Genomic DNA, 21,291 nt, shown 5'->3' on the forward strand with positions numbered 1-21,291 from the left:
TTAATACGGGATTGATTGGCAGGAGAACAAGCCAGTCGTTCAAATTTACAAGATCAGTGCTTGTTCGTTTCTCATACTGCTTGTTCTCACATCAGAATGTATTGAACAGCCCTGTGTTAGACGTCATTTATTGTTATCTCAGTCACATTTCTCAGTGAGGCTCATGGTGAGTTACACAATGTAAATCAATGCAATCAACAGGATGAAAAGTCATTACCAATGTAATAGGACTAGGATTACAGCATTCTGAAACAAAACACAAGCATTAGACATGAAATGCTAAATAATACAGAAAATGGTATTACATAGGTAAAAAAAGCAATGAGAGTAGGATAATACATATAGCAAACATTAAATACATTACTGTACACAGTGGTATAGTTCAGTCCTGTTTTTATAAGTGTTCCTCAGAACCATGTTACTAATACAGTATCATAAACTGTGACACTGAGAGATCTCTGTCTTTTGGTGCTACACCTCTGAAGATGCCAGCCACAGCTGCTGGCGAAACGTCAGGAACTACAATGCCAAGACCATGGCTATACAGCCCGGAAAATCCACAACAACAAATATAATAAACTGTATTACCTTTATAAAAATGCCCTTCTAAACAATTGTGGAATGACCGAAACATGGGGGCCTCCCTGACCTCTGGCAGGCCGTTCCAACTGTTACACTAACGTTACTCGCTCTAAAATCTTTTTCAGTGACATTTTTGATGCCATGTTTCCAGTTACTTATATTGCTGGTGAGACTGTGATACAGCAAGGCAAGTAATCATATTTATGTGTAATAGTACCTTAACTGTTCATTTGGCATAAAAGTACCCAGTCTTCAAAGCACTAAATGCATGCCGTTGCAAGCTGTTCTGTTAATTTGCTACAAAAGTACTGGGATAAATTCCATGCAGTTTACAAAGCGAAAGAGGCTTCTTAAAGAGAGAGTAACTGTTCTGAAATGCCCTACCACAAGCTCTCTCCAAGATAAATATACTCACATATACTTGTTCTAGAGTCTTACTTTATAAAGTAATATAAAGTGCTCTGTGCTCTTATTGTGGAATGCAAACGACTTAATAAATATCACATTTCAGTATAATTTACAATAGTTCTTACAACCAATTCACAGTTATAATCTTCTTACATATGTCACTTGTCACAATTGCCACAAACGGTAGCAATAGCAACCATTTGAGAAGGAAGACAATATGTCCGGTCATTAGAGAATGTGAATTCTGCACCTTAATTGCCCTTGAAAAAGCTTGTGCGTGGGTGCAGGTGAAACAAACCAAAAAGCTAGCAGTTTGTTGGGCAGATTTTGCATCCCCCCGTGAAGAGAGAGGGCTGGAAGAGGAAATTTAGAGCAACGAAGCTCTGCTCGTTTAATCCAGCAACCCTCAAGAGAAGGAGATCACGGGCGAGTGCAGTAAGAAAAATGTGTGCTGGAACTGTTTGAAATTGACAAGCACTATATTGAAGAGAACTGTAGTTCAAAAGACTGCGCTTTGGAAAAATTACTGGACTCTTCAGAAATTGAGATTACTTACGTGTTTACGGTTGCATATTTATTGGAATGTTACTGTGACAAGTGACACATGTAAGAAGATTATAACTTTGTGAATTGGTTGTAAGAACTATTGTAAACTATATTGAAATGTGATATTTGTTAACTTGTTTGCATTGCACAATAAGAGCACAGAGCACTTTATATTAAATAGTTTATAAAGTAAGAATCTAGAACAAATTTGTGAGTATATTTATCTTGGGAGGTAAATTCCATGCATACAATTCAGCAAGCCAGTAATTGCTTAGCTAGGACTTTGCCCTGTGCAGTGACTGTCATGTGCTCCTTGACTTGCTTTCATGACTAAATGAAAATTCTGTACAGCCCTGGCCTTTGCAATAGAGAGCTTTGCTCAAGATTGCTTAACTACCCAATCATATTTCTAACTGTTTCCATCTTTTTAATACATGAACAGAGTGTGAGTTCCCATTTGCGTGGGTGTATTTTAGTATAAAGCTTCAAGTGTGGGTATTTCAAATTATGCAAAGTATAAGATATGCTCTAGTACATGTGCTACCGGAAGTAGGTGATAGTTTCTATGTGCACTTTCTAATTCTTTCTGGAGCCAGTAATTGTTGTAAATTGTCCTTTTAAATTCCTTTGTAGGTGATGAAGGGGATAACTTCTATGTAGTGGATCAAGGAGAAATGGATGTAAGTTTTGCTAAATTGTTTTAATGCATCACACTTGGATTACTTCAGTTCATATAGGTTGGATGCAGTCAGGGCTTTTTTTCTGGGAAAAGAGGTGGTGGTGGAACTCAGGACCGCACAATAACATCACTTTGGGTCAGCTGGAACAAGGGGGGAGTTTTTTAAAGTTTAAATTGCCCTTGTTGAAAATGGTCACATGGCCGGTGGCCCCGCCCCCTGATCTCCAGACAGAGGGGAGTTTAGAGTACCCTCCAGGGGGCAATCTAAACTCCCCTCTGTCTGGAGAGCAGGGGGTGGGGCCACCGACCATGTGACCATTTTCCAGAGGTGTCGGAACTCCGTTCCACCGCGTTCCAGCTGAAAAAAAGCCCTGGATGCAGTGGTGCGTTCGCTACAGTCGAAGGAAGTTGTTGGATCCAGTCACATGTGCAGTAATGAAAAAGAGTATATGTCCCTGTTAAAGAAATAGCATGGACCTAGATTTTGTCTCCACCGAGGAAACACTTTCCTATGTCTTTGTGTAAAATGTGCATCTTTGAGTCCCTAGAGTATTAACTGGATGTCATCGTCAAATGTCTAAGCCAAACAAGCCAAAGGTGAATCCTGAAAAGATGGGAGTGATGTTGGTCAGGAAGGTGAATATCCTAAGGGGATTTCACTGTCAACTTTGGATGAAATGACTTTTGCACTGGTAGATTCAGTCAAGAATGCAGGGGTGCTATTGCCGATGCAGAACAATGGTTGATACTTTAAGAGTGCCTCTTCACTTTTGTGCCTAGCTCAAAAACAGCACCCATTTTTCAATACAGAGCTGACCTGGCCATACTGATCTGTGCTTTTATAACCTGAAGACTAGATTATTGTGACTTGCTTTAAGTGGGCTGTTCTTGAAAACAACTCCAACTGGATGATCTTGGGCCAGTCACACACACTTAGCTTAACCACCTCATAGGGCTGTTGTGAGTGTAAAATGGAAAAGAGGAGAGTGATGTAAAGAACTTTGAGTCCCCACTTGGGGGAAAGATCGGTATAAATCAAGTAACTATAATTGCTGCAGAATGTACCGTTACGTTTGTTAGGTGGATGTCACCTAGACTTGTATCTGTTAGTTCACCAATATTAGATCAACTGCAGTGGTTACCCCTTCGTTCCAGGTTCAGTCAAGGTGCTCGTTTTGATCTTTAAAGTTCTTTATGATATATGGCCCACATGTTTGAAGAACTGGTGCTTCCCCTTACGTGTTTTGGCAAACCATGTGATCTTCCCGCCAGTGCCTGCTTTCTGTCCCTTTTTAAGAGAAGTTCAGGCAATCTCGGCATGGGTAAGAATGTTTTCTGTGGTGGCTGTCCCCAGTGCATTGTGCTGCCAAATGATGTGAGCTGTATCATTCCGTCTGTTCTTCAGAAGGAAACCGATATGAGCTTATTTTAGGGAAAGCAGTTTATAAATATAGCAGCCCAAATTGCTCAGCTTATCTGGGCTCATCAGGGCTCAGAAGCTAAGCAGGGTTGGTCATGGTCACTACTTGCATAGTAGAGAGACAGTTTGGTGTAGTGGCTAAGAGCAGCAAGGCTCTGATTTGGAGAACCAGATTTGATTCCGTCCTCAGTCCTCCACTTGAAGCCAGCTGGGTGACCTTGGGTCAGTCCCAGCTCTTCCAGAGCTCTCTCAGCCCCATCCACCTCACAGGGTGATTGTTGTGGGGGATAATAACATACTTTGTAAAGTAATGCTCTGAGTGGGCATTCAGTTGTCCTGAAGGGTGGTATATAAGTTGAATGTTGTTGTTATTGTTATTATTGGATAGGAGAATGCCAAGGAAGACTTGGGCTGGTGTGCAGAGGCAGGCAATGGCAAACCACCTCTGCTTTTCTCTCTTGTCTGGAATGCCCTATGGATGGGCTTGCCATGAGTTGGTTGTGACTCAGGGGCATGTTCTTCTTTGCCCTGACCTGGATGGGCCCTGCTAGCACAAGGATTGGGCCTTGCTTTTAATACTTGGATGGGAGACCACCGGGGGAAGCCCAGGGTTGCTACCTAGAGGCTGCCAGTGGCAAACCCTTCTGTTCATCTCTTACCTTGAAAACTTTCCAGGTTCGCCATGAGTTGGCTGCGACTTGATGGCACTTTACACACAGTTTATATTTAAATATTTGGTCTATATCACAGCCTGCTTGTCAGGCTAAATTAATACTTTATAATAAAAGACTAGTTATTAATTGGATGGGAAACCTCTAATGAAGACCGGGGTTGCAGAAGCAGGCAGTGGCAAACCACCTCTGTTAGTCTCTTGCCATGAAAGCTCCTCTAGGAGTTGCCATAAGTTGACTATGACTTGACGGCACTCTCCACCACTACAGTAAAAGATCTAGATTTGAATAAACTTTATTTTCAGATTTTATTATCTGTTTTATTAGCTTATTTTCCTGTTCTCACAGCAAGCACTATGTACAAGCAATAAAAATGTTTAAAATTATAAATTTAGTTCGCACACGTTTAAAAAATTATTTACCCTCTTTAACTGTGCGTATTGCCTTCTTAGGTCTACGTAAACAATGAATGGGCCACCAGCGTTGGAGAAGGGGGCAGCTTTGGAGAACTTGCACTGATCTATGGCACACCTAGAGCAGCAACAGTCAAAGCAAAAACGAATGTGAAACTGTGGGGTATTGATAGAGATAGTTACAGAAGAATCCTCATGGTAAGCATTTCATGTTTTAGAAAGGAAGTAATTTTGGGGTGTGTGTGTGTATGTTTCAATTGAGTCTTTTTAAAGTTGCCTTGAGCTTTTAGGGAAGATAATGGGGGACTCGAAAAAATCCTGTTCTTCCTCCCCTGCCTTCGCTATACTCTTGCCCCGTGACTGCTCTGACTTCTGCTTTTCCTCCCTGCACCCTTGTCAACTCCCATTTCCTTCCCATCTTTCTGCTCTGCATCCACTCCATGCCTTCCTCTCAGCCTTTCTCTCTCTCTTCTATCCCTGATACTCTCGGCAGTCCCTCACCTCCTGTTGGAAACTGATGTAACATTGGTTCTGGTTGTGATTGCAACTAAAAACACGAATTCATTTGTTAATGTTAATAGCCCCGATTTAGAAAAAAAATGCTGTCATGTTTAGAACTCTTAGAAAATTCTTGTCATGCTAGGTTTTTTTGTTTCTAACAGATGCCATCTTTTCCCGATTAGCGTTTATGCATCATTAGAGTTTAATATCCTAGACTTTTCAATTTCTGTAGTTGTTTGAAAGGAAACTACAATGTAGGGCATCGAAGCAGCATCTGAAATTTTATTTAATGAGCTGAGGCATGTTCTAGAACGATGAACATAAAGACTCCAGTCATACGAAGCCTAGAAAAGCAAAGCACATATCCTTTCCACGCTGACAATGGAGATCTGTATATTTTTAGACTCTTAAATCCCAGCCAAGAGATTGCTTGTAATGGGGCCTTGCCTGAGAAATGAACTGATGCTTTAGTAAAGGTAAATGCCACCACTTGTTAAGGATAAAAGTGATTTGCATTTTGTGAAAGGAATAAAAATAGTGCTACTTGTTCTAATTATGTAGTGATCCTGAAAGACATTGAGCTAGCATATTAACAATGATATATGTACACTGACTTCAAGAGGCTCTGCAGGGAGACCGTTCAGTTGGGGGCTAGCATGTGGTGGCGTGCACAAACTCCCCCCCCCCCATTACAGTACTTAATCAGAACATTAGATATACTGGCTTGTGTAGCATCAAGTTGATTTATTGTACTTCATGCATTAGATTTGAACTATGTAGGCTTTTACATAGGCAGAACTTTAAACGTAATTTTAAAATAATGAACTTTTTTTGGAGTAAAAAGGCAATAAAAAAGTAACTTCACGTATCAATGTGCTAAAATCATAAAAATCAATCCTTAGTTGTAGGCAGTTGCTCAAAATGTATTTTCTCTCTTATGTATAGTAACTGTTGTACCAGTTACATACTTCTCCTAGGTCACTGACGAGAAGCATATGCAGACCCTTCCCTGACAGTAAACATTAAATTGTTTGTACATTGAGAATACATAAGCAAAGCAAAGAAGGGAAAAGCAACAATGATATAAAGAGATAATGAAAAACTTAGAAAAGAAAGAAATATATTTTTAAAAAGACCCCTTGAATGTAAACTTAAAAAGTAATATTAAGGTTTTGCAAAATCAAATAAATTTACTATTAATGGAAGAGACTGCACAAAACATTAAATTTGCTAAACAAAATTTTTTTGAACATGCAAATAATTCAGGGAGAGAGCTTAAAAACTTAGGAAGGAGAAAGAAGGGAGACTTATCCATAGTTTGTATGACGATACAAAGAGAGAGAGGATGCGAAAGGAAGAAATAAAGAAAGTGGTGAAAACCTCCTATAAACAACTATGCAGTAAAGATGAAATCTCAGTAGAAATCCAAAAACAGTATTTACAGAAACAAGAGTTCATCTTCGTTCTTCTGTGCCTCCACACATGGGGACTGCGCAGGCGCAGGCCAGCCGCCGGAGAATTTTCTAGAGCTTCCATGGCTCCGAAGGGGCCGTTTGTCGCGCGCCTCAGCGACCGTCTTCCCGCCCAAAACGGTCACGTGCTCCTTCAGCGACCAACGGCCCCTTCCCTCAGTTCTCTTCTTGCCGCCGCTTGGAGAGAACGTTTGAGCTTCGCGCTCTGTGCTTGTGCTTCGTGCTTTTCTGACTGATTAATCTTGGCTTTTGGACTTCGGACTTCGGACCTCGACTATTCTATCGGATCTCCCTCTGGACTTTGACGAAATACTCGGTAATTTGACTCGGACTGTTTTTGACCCTTCTTTCGCGTGCCCCTGAAGATGGCCTCAACGGCTCTCTTCAAGCATTGTCTCCAATGCCACACCAAGATGGCCAAAACCGACGGCCATGAGCTGTGCCTCTTTTGTTTGGGGGAGACCCACAACGTGTCGGCCTGCAAGATCTGCCAGGGCTTCACCAATAAGGCCCGGCAGGATCGGAGGGCCCGACTGAATTCGTCACTGTGGCAGTCGGTCATGTCCGAGGGGACCCCGTTACCTAAGGCCGGCCCTAGCCCCTCTGCCGAAAGGCGCTCAAGAGCTGGCTCTGTGGCCTCCGCGAGGTCGGGGTCGAAACCGCGTCCCCCGTGCGCCTCGGCGTCGAGAGCGGCCTCCCCAGCGCAGGGTCTGGCGCGGCCGCCCCGCAGCGCGTCATCCACCAGGTCGGATCCGAGACTGACATCGGAACCGAGGATCCTGGTGCCGAGTCCCCGGTCGGAACCGACGACCGGTTCGATCCCTATAAAATCTAAGAGGTCGAAACCGAGGTCCCCTTCGAAGGCGAGGAGCGCGTCGGTTCCGAGGTCTTCTTCGGAACCGGCAAAAAAGAAGAAGACGACCAAACATCATCGGTCGCCGCATCCCGCTCCCCAGGAAGAAGTCATCGTGCTTCCTCACACGCCTTCCCCGCATCTGGGTTCCCCCGAACCAGAGGAACTCTCCGTGCCGGTGCCGGATCCGATGGCCTTTGAGACTGTGCATGCGGAGTTCTCTTCTGGGCCGGAGCCGAGCCCGCGCCGTCGGAGTCGACCATCACCTACCCTTCGGTCGCCGAGGTTGGAACCGAGCCCGTCTCCTCGTCGGAGCCGCCCATCTCCTGCCCGTCCATCTCCGCCTGCTGTCGGTCGTGAGCGACGTCGGTCCGGGGACAGCATGCGATCCGCCCGATCCACTGCGTCCCGGCATCGTCAAGCCTCCTACCTTCCCTCACCATACCATTGCCAGTGGGAAGGGGCACCTGCTGGTTTCTCCGAGTCGGAACCGGGTCCATCGACGTCAAGACGATCGTGGTTTCCCCCTCCAGTCCAGGGTGAGGACTCCCAGCACGGTTCCGAGGAAGGAGAAGTGGAGAGCCTGGCCGAGTACCAGTCGGAATCCTGGTCTGAACCATCGCCGGCTGATGATCTGGTGCCATCTACGGGCTCCCCGTACGAGGACCTCCGCATCTACGCCGACCAGATGGCGAGGATGGCCCAGGCCCTCGAGATGGACATCTCCTCGGCGACCCCACAGACCAAAGACAAGCTGCTCAAGCGGATATACGGTGACAACCCGGCGTCCATTGGCTTCCCCATGCTCGAGGGTATTGAGGAGATCGTGGAGAAGGTGTGGAAGGTGCCCTGTGACCAGCCTCCAACATCTAAGAGGATCGAGCAGCTTTATAAGATCAAGCAGGGCACCTGGCCGGCGTTGGTGAAGCACCCTCCACCTTCCTCCTTGGTCACGGAGGAATTCAACCCCTGACGATCGGGTCACTCCTCGGTGCCTGCCGATAAAGAGGGCAGAAAGCTTGATGCCATGGGCAGGCGCCAGTACATCGTCGCTTCGCTGGGTCTGAGGATTGCCAACTACCAGACCATCATGGCAGGGTACCAGCTGTACCTCTGGGAGAAGTTGGCGTCCTATACCCGGGACCTCCCACCTGAGCAGAAGGCTGTGGTGTCCCTGCTGCAAACAGAGGCTGTCCGGCTGTCTAAACAGCAAATGAATGCTGGGAGCCACGCTGCTGACACTGCTGCTAGAGGGATGGCTTTGGCGGAGGTCCTCAGGCGCCATTCCTGGTTGCGGTCGACGGCCCTGTCTCAGGAGGTGCGTTCCAGGGTGGAGAGCATGCCCTTTGAAGGGGACTCGCTGTTCTCCAAGTCCACCGACGAGACCCTGAAAAAGAAAAAGGAGGACAGACAGACGGCACGGTCCTTGGGTCTGGCTCCTTCGGACAAACCCGCCTCCAGGCCACGGTACGCTCCCCGGTCCGGCCCTTACCACTTCCAGGGCAGGTACCAGCAGCAGCGGCCGGGTTTCCACCAGTATCCTGCCTACCAGCAACGGTCCTACCCTCCCACACAACAGCAGAGGAGGCGTAGGCCCTTCAAGCCTCGTCCGTCACAGCAACCGGCCCAGCAGGGCGCCGGGAGGCAGTACTGATGGGTCGCGCCAGCCGTATCCCCGAACTTTTCGGACAGACTGAGTCCACTCCTCTCTGAGTGGGAGTCAATAATATCTGACTCATGGGTCTTAACTATTGTTGAACTGGGATACGGGCTGGAGTTCGTTGAGCTGCCTAGATGCAGTTCACCCCTGACAGCTGTCAATAACACTATGGCGGAGCTGGATGTGGAGATCGTATCGCTCTTGGCCAAGGGTGCTGTGGAAGAATTGCCCTATGAGGACTCTGTAAAGGGTTTCTTCTCTAGGTTCTTCCTGGTCCCTAAGAAGGATGGGGGCTTACGTCCCATTTTAGATCTGAGGGGCCTTAATGCCTTCCTCAAGGTGACCAAATTCAAAATGGTTACGTTGGCGGCTGTGATCGCCTTGCTCAAACACGGGGATTGGTTTGCGGTCCTTGACTTAAAGGACGCATATTTTCACGTGGGGATACGGGAGGAGCACAGGAAATACCTGAGCTTCGTTTACCGGCGACGGGTTTTCCGGTACAAGGTGCTCCCCTTTGGCCTGTCCACTGCCCCACGAGTGTTCACGAAATGTGTGGCCCCTGTGGTTTCCTTCCTGCGGGAAGAAGGCTGTACCATCTTTCCGTACCTCGATGACTGGCTCATCGTGGCTGAATCGGAGTCTAGGCTGGTGCAGGACATTGGCTTGGTACTTAGCACTTGCCAACGCCTGGGACTCCTGGTGAACTTTGAGAAATCCAAACTGGTGCCCAACTGCAAGGTGTCCTACATTGGTGCACTGTTAGACTCTGTGGAGGGTAAGGCTCTGCTCCCTTTGGAGAGGGCTCGGTCCCTAAGGGGCCTAGTGTCCATGTTTATAAGGAACCGATTCCAGTCTGTGCGCACTATCCAGTGCTTACTAGGGCATATGGCAGCGGCCACCTCTGTGGTGCCCTTTGCTAGACTGCGTATGCGCCCGCTCCAGAACTGGTTTGTGCGGAGGTACGATGCTCTGCTGCACCCTTCGTCCCTCAAGTTTTCTATCCCGAGGGTCATCCTCTCCTCCTTGGACTGGTGGTTGTCTGATGACAATTTGTTTAAAGGGACCCCCTTTGGGTATCAGCACCATGACGTCACGGTTACCACTGATGCCTCTCTGTTGGGATGGGGGGCTTACTGTGGTGATGTGTCTGTGCAAGATGTCTGGTCTGAGAGGGAAAAGACCCTCCATATTAATGTGCTGGAACTAAGAGCCATTCGTTTCGCACTTGTGTCCCTTACAGCACTGCTGAGGAATCGTCAGGTGTTGGTGCAGACGGACAACACGACTGCCATGTACTACGTGAATCAGCAGGGGGGCACAGTGTCCATGGCCCTGTGCTGGGAAGCCACGCTCACTTGGCAGTGGGCTATCAGGAACGGCGTGTCGCTCCGTGCTATACACGTGGCTGGGTCAGACAATGCCCGAGCAGATGCCCTCAGCAGGGTCCCTTTGCTGGACCACGAGTGGGAACTGAACGTAGAGTGCGTTGGGCCGATCTTCCAGATGTGGGGTCATCCAGTGATAGACGTGTTCGCCACTGCGGCGACCACCAAGGCCCACACGTTCTGTTCCAGGGCAGGGAGCGACCCCCTCTCTATTGGGGATGCCTTCCAGTTTACGTGGACGCAGGGCTTGCACTACATGTTTCCTCCATTCCCCTTGATTCCCAGGGTCCTGTGCAAGATAGAGGAGGACGGGACGGACTGCATCCTGGTGGCCCCCTTTTGGCCACGGCAGGTTTGGTTCCCGAAGCTCCTGCGGATGTCCCAACGGACATATGTCAGTCTGCCCCCTCGGCAAGACCTTCTCCTGAACGGGAGCCTAGTCCACCACGATCCCAGGAAGCTGCACCTGACGGCTTGGTGGATCGTTCCTCCCCTGTAGGCTTTACTGATGAGGTACAGCGGGTCCTCCTGAATGCTCGTCGGCCATCCACTAGGCGCGCTTATGCGGCCAAGTGGCGCAGGTTTGAGCTTTGGGCACTTGCTAAAGGAGTGGTGCCTGACAGCAGTCCCTTGGGGGTTGTATTCGAGTATTTGTGCCACTTGCGTGGCATGGGCTTGAAGGTTTCCTCCCTCAAGGTCCACCTGGCAGCGATATCAGCTGCTCACACCCGAGTTGAGGGTGCTACACTGTTTTCTCACCCACAATCCCGCCAGTTCCTTAAGGGCATGTACAATCTTTACCCACCTGTGTCGGCGCCAGTGCCTCAGTGGTCACTGTCCTTGGTACTCTCACGTCTCATGTTGCCTCCTTTTGAACCTATGGCTACCTGCCCCTTGGATATGCTATCCTACAAGGTGGCATTCTTGGTGGCTGCAACGTCAGCCAGAAGGGTCAGTGAGCTGTCTGCACTGCGGTCTGACCCTCCCTTTCTTGTGTTTCATCCCAACAAGGTGGTCCTGCGTCCCTGCCTCGGGTTTCTGCCCAAGGTGGTGTCCGCCTTCCACCTCTCGCAGGATATTTCACTGCCTGCATTTTTTCCTCAACCTTCCTCTAAGGGGGAAAAGGCCCTCCATTCCCTAGACTTGAAGAGGGCCCTAGCCTATTACCTGGATAGGACGAAGGGATTCCGTTCCAGTCCTCACCTGTTTGTATGTTTTGGGGCCAAGGACAAGGGTAACAGGGCTTCCTCGCAGACCCTGTCTAGGTGGATTGTGGCGGCCATTAGCAGGGCCTATTCCCTGGCAGGGGTAGCTTGCCCGCTTCATGTTCGGGCCCACTCCACGCGGTCCCAAGCATCCTCTTCGGCACTCCTCAGGGGGGTGCCCCTGGTTAACATTTGTAAAGCAGCCACGTGGTCCTCTGCAGACACCTTTGTCAGGCATTACGCCATTGATGTCAATGCGGAGCAGGATGTATCTGTGGCCAGGGCTGTCCTACACTCCCTTTTTTCCTGAGGGAGTCTTGGGAAGTTTTTCTTGGCGTACCTGCTAGGTACCCTTGAGTGAATGAGTGTATATATATGTATATTTGGGTGTATATATGTGTAAATATTGGGTACTGATGTATCACTGCACAGTTTACATAGATGTATATATGCATATCTATTTGTTGTTGTTCTTGTTTGTTCAATAAAATTGTGTTGGACTTCACCCCACCTTCCTTATTGTGTGAAGCTTGGTACACTCCCATGTGTGGAGGCACAGAAGAACGAAGATGAAAACAGGGTTAACATACCTGTAACTTATGTTCATCGAGTTCTTCTGTGCTGACACACAACCCTCCCTCCTACCCCGCTGTGAATTCCAATGCACAAGATGTGGTGGCTGTAACTGAATCTGATGTGTTTTAAGGTGTTACGGCTAAGTGTGTTGGTCAAGCGGCGGCAAAGGAGAACTGAGGGAAGGGGCCGTTGGTCGCTGAAGGAGCACGTGACCGTTTTGGGCGGGAAGACGGTCGCTGAGGTGCGCGACAAACGGCCCCTTCGGAGCCATGGAAGCTCTAGAAAATTCTCCGGCGGCTGGCCTGCGCCTGCGCAGTCCCCATGTGTGTCAGCACAGAAGAACTCGATGAACATAAGTTACAGGTATGTTAACCCTGTTTTATCTAAGTTACCAGAGGAAAAGAGGAAATGGTTGAACAGTGATGGAAATAGTGGAGGCAATACAGAAACAAAATAATGGGAAAACTCCTGGACCAGATGGACTTCCAGGAGAGTACTATAAAGCACTAGAAGATATTCTTTTACCTTATGAAAATATGATTACCATAGTACTAGAAGAAGCATCTCTGCCTGAAACATGGATGGAGGCAACGATTTCATTAATACATAAAGAAGGAACTGACAAAATCGAATAAATAAATAAACATGAAAGAAATTAAGAACTACAGACCTGTCTCCCTGCTCAATTGTGATTATAAAATATTTGCTACAATACTAGCTACAAGACTGAAAAAAGTATTACTTGATATAATACATCCGGATCAGACAGGTTTTCTCCCCAAAAGACAATTGAGAAACAATATTAGAATGGCTTTAAATTTATTGGAATATTATGAAGCTCATCCGGAAAAGCAAATGGCGATAGTGTTTTTGGGTGCTGAAAAAGCTTTTGATAATGTTAATTGGCAGTTCTTTATTGAACAAATAAAAGAAATGGATTTTGGAATGGGATTTATAAAAGCTATTGAAGCTATATATAAGAAACAGATTATTAATGTTGAGCGGACAGAAGCGATATCGATAGAAAAAGGGACAAGACAAGGCTGCCCTCTCTCACCACTAATATTTATCATGATTTAGGAAATATTGGCAAGAACAGTAAGAAAAGACCCTGGAATAAAAGGAACGTCCGTCAAAGGACATAAATACAAACTACAAGCATTTGCAGATGACCTACCATTTATATTAGAGGAACCATTGGGCTCAATAGAGCAACTAATGTAACATATGGTTTGATGGCAGGAATGAAGATTAATTACCAGAAAACAAAAGTGATAACCAAAAATATGACTACATCTCAAAAAATGGAATTAATTAGATTGACAGGGTTCTAGTTAGAAAAGAAAGTAAAATATTTAGGGGTATATTTAACTTCAAAATGTAGTTCATTACTGAAAGATAATTATATGCAACTGCTTCAAGAAATAAAGAAAGATTTAGAGAGGTGGAGAGGACTTCAGCTCTCGCTGATGGGAAGGATTGCAACTATCAAAATGAATATATTACCACGTATAATATTTTTATACCAAACCATCCCCATCCGTATTAATAAAGCATTTTTTGAAGAATTAAATAAAGCAATATCTAACTTTATTTGACAAGGGAAAAAACCAAGAATTAAACTGAAAACGCTTCAAGGCTTGAAAGATGATGCTGGCTTTGCTTTACCTGATTGGAAAATTTATCATAAAGCGTGTTGCCTAGTTTGGATGAGGGAGTGGATTCTTTTAGAAAATCAAAGACTACTAGCTTTGGAAGGTCCTGATTTACAGTTAGGATGGCATGCATTTGTATGGTATGGAAAAACAACTGGTCATAAATATTTCCAAAATCATTGGATTAGGAAATCTCTTATAACAACATGGTAAGGAATTGCACTGCTAACATATTCAAATTAACTTCATTAATGAAAGGGCAAATGGAAGAAGACTTTTCTGTCCCATGGACCCCCTTCTACAACTGGATTAAAATTAAATATAAAGACTAGAATGTAGTAAATATGTAAAGGCACTGTTGTAACTTATTACCAGTAACCACAGTTGAACACTTTGTAGGGAAAAAATATGATGTATAGATAACTAGAATGTTGATGTAAGCAGTCTAAATGACATTTCCCCCCTCTTCTGTCTCTCCTTCTTAACCTTCCCCTCTCCTATTTCTACTTTTATGGAAGAACTAATAAAATATTTTTTAAAAAAGAGAGAGTACATAATCCACATATGTTGTCTTAATGAAATGCAACCTTTTAAAGACAGAGGCTTCTAGTACAATTGATTGGCTTTAGATTTGAATGGACAAAAGGAAGCCTGCTTGCATATTCTGTAAAATCCTTTACCGCAGAACATTATGACTAGTATAAATAAATGGAGGATAATTCTATTATTATCTGTTGTAAGTAGGAATGGAACTGCCACATACGCTTGCAGTATAACTACAATTACTGGACGTCTTAAGACTGCTCATAATACCTTTAAATACTGTGATGGCTTGTCAAGATATTCTAAAATATTATAGAGGAAAAAGATAATGTACAGATATGTCTGTGTTTGCTTTCTAGGGTAGCACATTGAGAAAGAGAAAGATGTATGAAGAATTTCTAAGTAAAGTGTCAATATTGGGTGAGTGAACAATTTCTCAGTAAAGTGAGTGAGAATATTCTTTCTGATAACAAGATGTAAATAAATATCATGCTTGTCTTACAGCATTATTGCTGCTATGTTATGTTATATTAGTGTCATACTATGGGGTATTCCGTATTGGTCCAGAGACAGAACTGTGCCCTAGTCACAGCTAGAAACTTTAATTGGGCCTGGTAACTGGCTCAGGTTGCTGAAGAAAGCAGAAGTTGGTTTATACTTGGTTGTATGCTGCTGTCTTTTTTCAGAGTGCTTTCCTTTGGACGTCTTTTCCCTCACCTTATTCTTTATATTCTCTGTATCTTTTTACAATTCTTAGATACTCATCTTTCCTGCTTATATTTCTCTGTCACTTTTAGCCTTTCCACTCAGCCCCCTTGCCCCTGGCTGGTCTTTCCCTGGAAGCACAACCATTTTAGCTAGGGCTCTACTCCATAAGGTTTCTCTGTCGGCCCCTCCATTTTGTGAACCTCCTTGCACCCCTGATCATAGATAGAAAGTTGCTATTGATTAAAGGTGCAAGGAGCTAGCATGTCTGTGCATAACATTCTTTATTTACTCTTAGTTAGCATTTGCTCTATTGCCTCTGCAAGATGTAAACGACAGCCAGTTTGTTGTAGTGGTTAAGAGCGCGGGACTCTAATCTGGAGAACGGGGTTTGATTCCTCACTCCTCCACTTGAAGCCAGCTGGGTGACCTTGGGTCAGTCACAGCTTCTCGGAGCTCTCTCAGCCCCACCCACCTCACAGGGTGATTGTTGTTGTGGGGATAATAATAAAATACTTTGTAAACTGCTCTGAGTGGGCGTTAAGTTGCCCCGAAGGGCGGTATATGAATTGAGCTTGTAATCTGCGTTCAGTGTGCATTTGATTTTTTTATTTACTTCCTTAATATTCCACTTATCTCTCCAGTTGGGACCCAAATCAGCTACATCATTCTCCTCTCTTCCACTTTATCCTCGCAACAACCCTTTGAGTTAAGCTAAACTAAGACTATGTGACTGCAGGCTTAAGGTCACCCAGCAAGCATCCATGGCAGATACTTAAAAATGGTGCAAACCCATCTTGTTTGAATGTGTGAGTAGGCATAGGGGAGTCAAGAAAACTGATTTGGTTGTTGCATTTTTTGCATTTGGGTACTTATTCATTCCCTTACCTTAAGTAAAAAAGTTCTACCAAACCTTGCACTTCCACTAGTGTAGGTTTCCTTCTGGGCATTTTCTGTAGTGCTGCAAATGAAGATGGGATTTTGCCTAAGAAGTGTTGGATATACCCACACTGCAGCTCCTATGTCTCACTATTGCCAGCACCCGCTGCCTGAAATACAGTTACTCACAAAGTTCTGTGAAGAGGCCTCACCTGCTCACTGTTTGGGTACTGTTAACTTAATGCAAAACAGTGTGTTTAAAAGTGAAAGGATACTTAAACTTTTCATGCCGGTGGTGGTAAAGTGCTGTCAAGTCCCAGCTGATGTATGGTGACCCCTGCTGGGGCTTTCAAGGCAAGAGACTAATGGAGGTGGTTTGCCATTGCCTGCTTCTGCAACCCCGGTTGTCTTTGAAGGTCTCCCAAAGACCAGTTGCTAATCAAGGCTGACCTGCTTAGCTTCTAAGATCTTGATGAGATCGGAGCTTGCCGGAGCTGTCCAGCTCAAGGCTTTGTGCCAGTAGCCACAGTAGAATAGAATTGCTATGTCAGTTGCAGGAGTGGGTGGGAGTTGTGTATCTCTATATGTGATGCCATAAACCTGTAAACTTGTAATACTTCAACTGAAGCTGAAGATCTGAATCTTTTTTTAAAATATCCAGAATCCCTTGATAAATGGGAGCGTCTCACAGTAGCTGATGCTTTAGAGCCAGTACAGTTTGAGGATGGCCAGAAGATTGTGGTGCAAGGAGAGCCGGGAGATGAGTTCTTCATTATACTAGAGGTGAGCCGAAGTAACAAAGCTGTGTGGCATATTAAATTAATCTACTTTGTATTTGCCTTCATGTCTTTTATTCCTTGGGGTTTGTAATTTTAAAATCCATCTAATTCCAGTATAATTTCTGTTTTTTAAATGTACTTATGAATAATGTTCACAAATGACAGTTCTTCATCACCGTGTCTAATACCAAAGCGGTTGGCCTTTGTGCCACTCCCAAAAGCAGCCAGACCTGGTCTTAGGGGACTCTGTAAGCATGCGGGAAGCGGATTTTGTTCACAGCCCCCCCCCCCCCAAACCCAGCCTGAGGGCTGAAGACACCCTAGGAGCACAGAATGTTGAGAGCTGCTGAATGTCAGTTAAAGGAGGAGGCGGAAATCTTGGTTGATTCCTCCACCCTGACGACTGCTCGCAAGCCCTCTGCTTGTATTACTGTCTTAGGCATATTCCGTCCTATATAGTAGAAAATTGGTACACATTTGCAAATAGTTTGAAAACAAGGCCTTCAAATAAACCTGCAGAGTTGTTCATACATGAATGAATGCTGTGTTCAGTTGGAACATGTACTTTTGCGTAGCGTGTAATATTTATCGCCCTTTGCGGGTAGCCTTTTTACAGCTACTGGGACAAGGTAAGCCAAGCTACTTAATAGGATTGTTAGTATGTGAAAGTGTCATGAAAGCTGCTGACTACTCTAGCTACCCTTTGCGAACTTAGTGACTAATGGTTGTAATTCATTTAAAGGGCACAGCTGCTGTGTTACAGCGCAGGTCAGAGAATGAAGAATTCGTTGAAGTGGGCAGGCTCGCACCTTCTGATTATTTTGGTGAGTTCTCTGAGTGTAAAGTGTTCCTTGAAATGTTAAAATTTAGGGCAGTGTAGATTGCATAATAAGTATTTTAGAAATGCTGTCCATTTAGATGCTTTGCTCTGCCCCATGTTATAACTTGCCATCAGAAGTTCACATGGACTCCCCTTCTACCCTTCCTGGAATGGCACATGAATGAGCAACATATTGTACTGGCCTAACAGGAAACATTGAAGCTGACATTTAACCCGTGACACGCAAGCTGTGGTGTGAAATCAGTGTACATCATTTCACTGGGTGTGTAACAGAATTGGAATGAACTCTGAAGCAGACATTTCAGATTAAGTTTTGACCTGTAACTGTCAAGCTTTGATATTAAATAGTACCAGGGTTCTGAACAGGCTAAAACTTTGGACTATGTAATTTTTCCAGTGGCAAGCTTTAGCACGGTACATCCAAATAATACTGTAATGTATTAATAATGTCAAGTTTATTGGTGTTTGTAAGATAATAGGAGGCTGAAACGTGTTGAGTAAATGTATAAGAGGTTAGATATCGGGCTGTCTTGATCTTACCTAAAAAGTATATCTCAAGTTATTATACTAGTCTTGTCTGGTTTTAGTTACTCTTAGAATAATGCTCAATTTTTCTGTTGCTTGGTCTGAAAAATACGCCGTATGTCATCCCGTTTGCAATATACATGGCTTAATATTGTGGGTTTATGTTCCTCTAGGTGAAATAGCTCTCTTGATGAACCGTCCTCGTGCTGCCACCGTTGTTGCTCGTGGCCCGTTGAAATGTGTAAAGCTCGACCGACCCCGATTTGAGCGTGTCTTGGGTCCATGCTCTGATATTCTCAAACGAAACATCCAGCAGTACAACAGTTTCGTTTCACTGTCTGTTTGAAGCCTCCTTCCTTCTCAAATACATGCTTCACAAACGCAGACTGCTTCATTACTCTTGTGCAGAGCCACATGGCCACTGGCTATTACAGCTTCCTGTCTGTTTGGGGGAGGAAAAATTTTTTGCTCTTCATGGCACCATTTTAAATTTTAGAACATTAGTTTGGTGCTCCCAATCCCATTTAAAATAAACAGAAAGTTATAAGGAGATCTTTGCTGTTACTGTTTCTCCCGGTACAATGTACAGTGCCCCACACGGGCAGTGACTGCCATTCCTTTTTGGTGGGGATTTCTCCTGCCACCAAGGTTATTGCCATAGAGTAAGGATGTAACAGTGGAAAATTAAGAGGCATACATTTCTCACCTGGTGAATCCTACATTTCTTTTAAGTTGTGGTCATTTTCTACTGTACTTACCTTAGAGACTTGCCCCCTCAGCTGAAGTGCTAGGAGTAAATGTTCCGGTTACGGTTACCTTTGGTTTGGTTTGCTGAGATCACCTCCTAGTAAAACCACAGTTAGAAGTTTTGATAATTCAGTGCTCCTGTACCAATCTCAGTTGGTTCAAGACGTCTTGGTTATTGTTAATTTTTGTGTGTGTACAAGCTTTTGTCCTGGCAAAAATGCTACCAGTGTTGCTGATCTTTGCCACATACAACCTTTTTTTTTTTTTTTTGCCTGTTCTCAGTTGTGAGTGTTCATATTTGCCCCTCTGATTTTTGTGTTCGGATTCTCAGAAGCTAACCCATGGGTTCAATACCTGGATATTGCTGTCAGTGTGTGCACTGGCATAAGAGTTGCACTGGTCCCTAGTTAGTGCCAAATAGTACACCCTCCTGTGCTGAATGTAGAGCAGGAATATGAAGGGCACACCCTTTGTGTTTGCTTTTCTGTGTCTCCCTTTGAAGCTTCTTCTCTGGAACCTGAGAAATAACTGGTTCTCTTCTCATAGCAGGCATTCAGTGCAGGATAAAATATACCCATCTCAGTTAGGAAGGTGACAAAACTCTGGTTCAAAGAAGGCAGAGGATCAGTGTCCTATTTCCGATCAGACTCTGCGTTGTTGCTGAGAATCTCTTCTTCACGTAGAAGTTTTAGTAACTTCTAGCCTTTCAAACAACAGATGCATTTTGGACGACAAAAATTTTTCATTTCATTTTGCTTTGCCCAGAATTCTCACATTGACCTGACAGGTGCAAGAACTGTTTTTTGGAAAGCTAACCCTGTTGTCAAGTCTGAAATGTGTTTCAGTATTTACCAGGTTTGTGTTACAATGTTCTGTGTGCACCCAGTGCTGCCCATTAGCTTTATAGAGTTTCACAGTTGGATAATGTAGGTGATTGAGTTTCCTTATAAATGTAAATTGTCTAAAACTAGAGTAGGGTTTCATTTGGGAGTGACAGCAAGTGTTTTGCATTAGTTATGCAACTATTTCTTATGACTCCCACTCCCCTCATATTGTTTTTTCAGACAATTGGACCTGGTATACACTTTCTGACTTGTTGGCTGTTGGAAGAATGTTTGCTAATCATATTTAAAGTTTGACGATTAGGAGCCTTACAGTAAGAAACTATAGGAAGCTATTGGTATTGTCCACATTTCTAGGCAAGGATGAAATGTAAAACGTACATTGTGAATTAATTCTGTTTGTCCCGAATACCTTAGCGAGGTGAGGATTTCCTCCTGTACTCCTCAGGAGTCCATAAATGCTTTTTTTTCTTTAAAATTTTACTCCGTTTGAATATATCCAGGGATTTTTTTTTCCTTCTACCTTTGTTACTTCTGAATCTTGATTCGATCCTTGTTGAAGCACCAAAAAAGATTTTAAATCTATGTAAGCTAGTTAGAGCGCCACAAAATGCACATTTTTTTATATAAGGCTTTCTAATCAAGTTTCACTACTGCGTCTTTTTAGCTTGCTGTTTACTCCCTTTTGTAGTTTTACCGACAAGATTTTAAGATGAACCAGCTCTGTCTGAGTTAAATATTAATCACAGTTAAAGCTTTACCTTTGTGTGCAATTTAAACATGTTTGAATCTACAGTTGGTATAGTTTGCCTTAGCTAACATTCAGGGCTTTAGAGGTAATCTTTCTTGCTAGGTCACCTTAGCAGATTTTAAAATCTACTGCCCTAGAGTGCTATAGTCAACCAGAGGACCATTTTTGTATTGTTACCTGACTATAAGTCTGACTTACTGTATGTGCTAATATATTCCTTTTGTTATAGATTGTCCTAATGGCAGGTAAAGCAATAAAAATGATTTAAATTCTTAAATGTAATCAGTGTCTTATTTTACATTTCCTTTCAGACTAGCCAGGATTCGGCTATGTGTTTGCTCGTGCCCTCTTTTCGTCCTAGTTCACTGTTGCTGTGACTGCAGCACACTTCCATAACCCGTCATTTAAATTAGGATGGTTTTACAAGTAATTTCTTGTTGCCAGGTCACTTCAGGATTTATAATCTATTGTTTTGGAGTGCTCAGAGCCCTGTGGTTAAGAAATTGCTGGCATTACGTTTGCACCAGCTCTTAAACGGTTTCCTTTTGTATTCCTCTACTGTATTTTATTTTGAGTGTTATGTTTCCACCTCTATTAACTTGGAGTCTTAAGACTGAAGTCCACTGCTTATTTTGCTGGATTAATATCTT

General features: G+C 44.3%; 1 protein-coding gene across 1 annotated transcript in view; it reads left to right on the forward strand.

Moving 5' to 3' along the window:
- The window catches only part of PRKAR1A (protein kinase cAMP-dependent type I regulatory subunit alpha), a 35,352-nt gene extending 14,434 nt beyond the window's left edge, over positions 1-20,918 (forward strand). Inside the window, exons 6-12 of the mRNA XM_054977331.1 lie at positions 708-769; positions 2,170-2,216; positions 4,759-4,917; positions 14,932-14,992; positions 16,818-16,939; positions 17,678-17,759; positions 18,475-20,918. Of these exons, the coding sequence (XP_054833306.1) occupies positions 708-769; positions 2,170-2,216; positions 4,759-4,917; positions 14,932-14,992; positions 16,818-16,939; positions 17,678-17,759; positions 18,475-18,647 (706 nt within the window). The 3' untranslated portion in view covers positions 18,648-20,918. The remainder of the gene's footprint in view (positions 1-707; positions 770-2,169; positions 2,217-4,758; positions 4,918-14,931; positions 14,993-16,817; positions 16,940-17,677; positions 17,760-18,474) is intronic.
- The last annotated feature ends 373 nt before the right edge of the window (positions 20,919-21,291 follow it).

The sequence above is a fragment of the Eublepharis macularius genome, chromosome 4 (genome assembly GCF_028583425.1).
Source record: "Eublepharis macularius isolate TG4126 chromosome 4, MPM_Emac_v1.0, whole genome shotgun sequence".
Classification (NCBI taxonomy): Eukaryota; Metazoa; Chordata; class Lepidosauria; order Squamata; family Eublepharidae; genus Eublepharis; species Eublepharis macularius.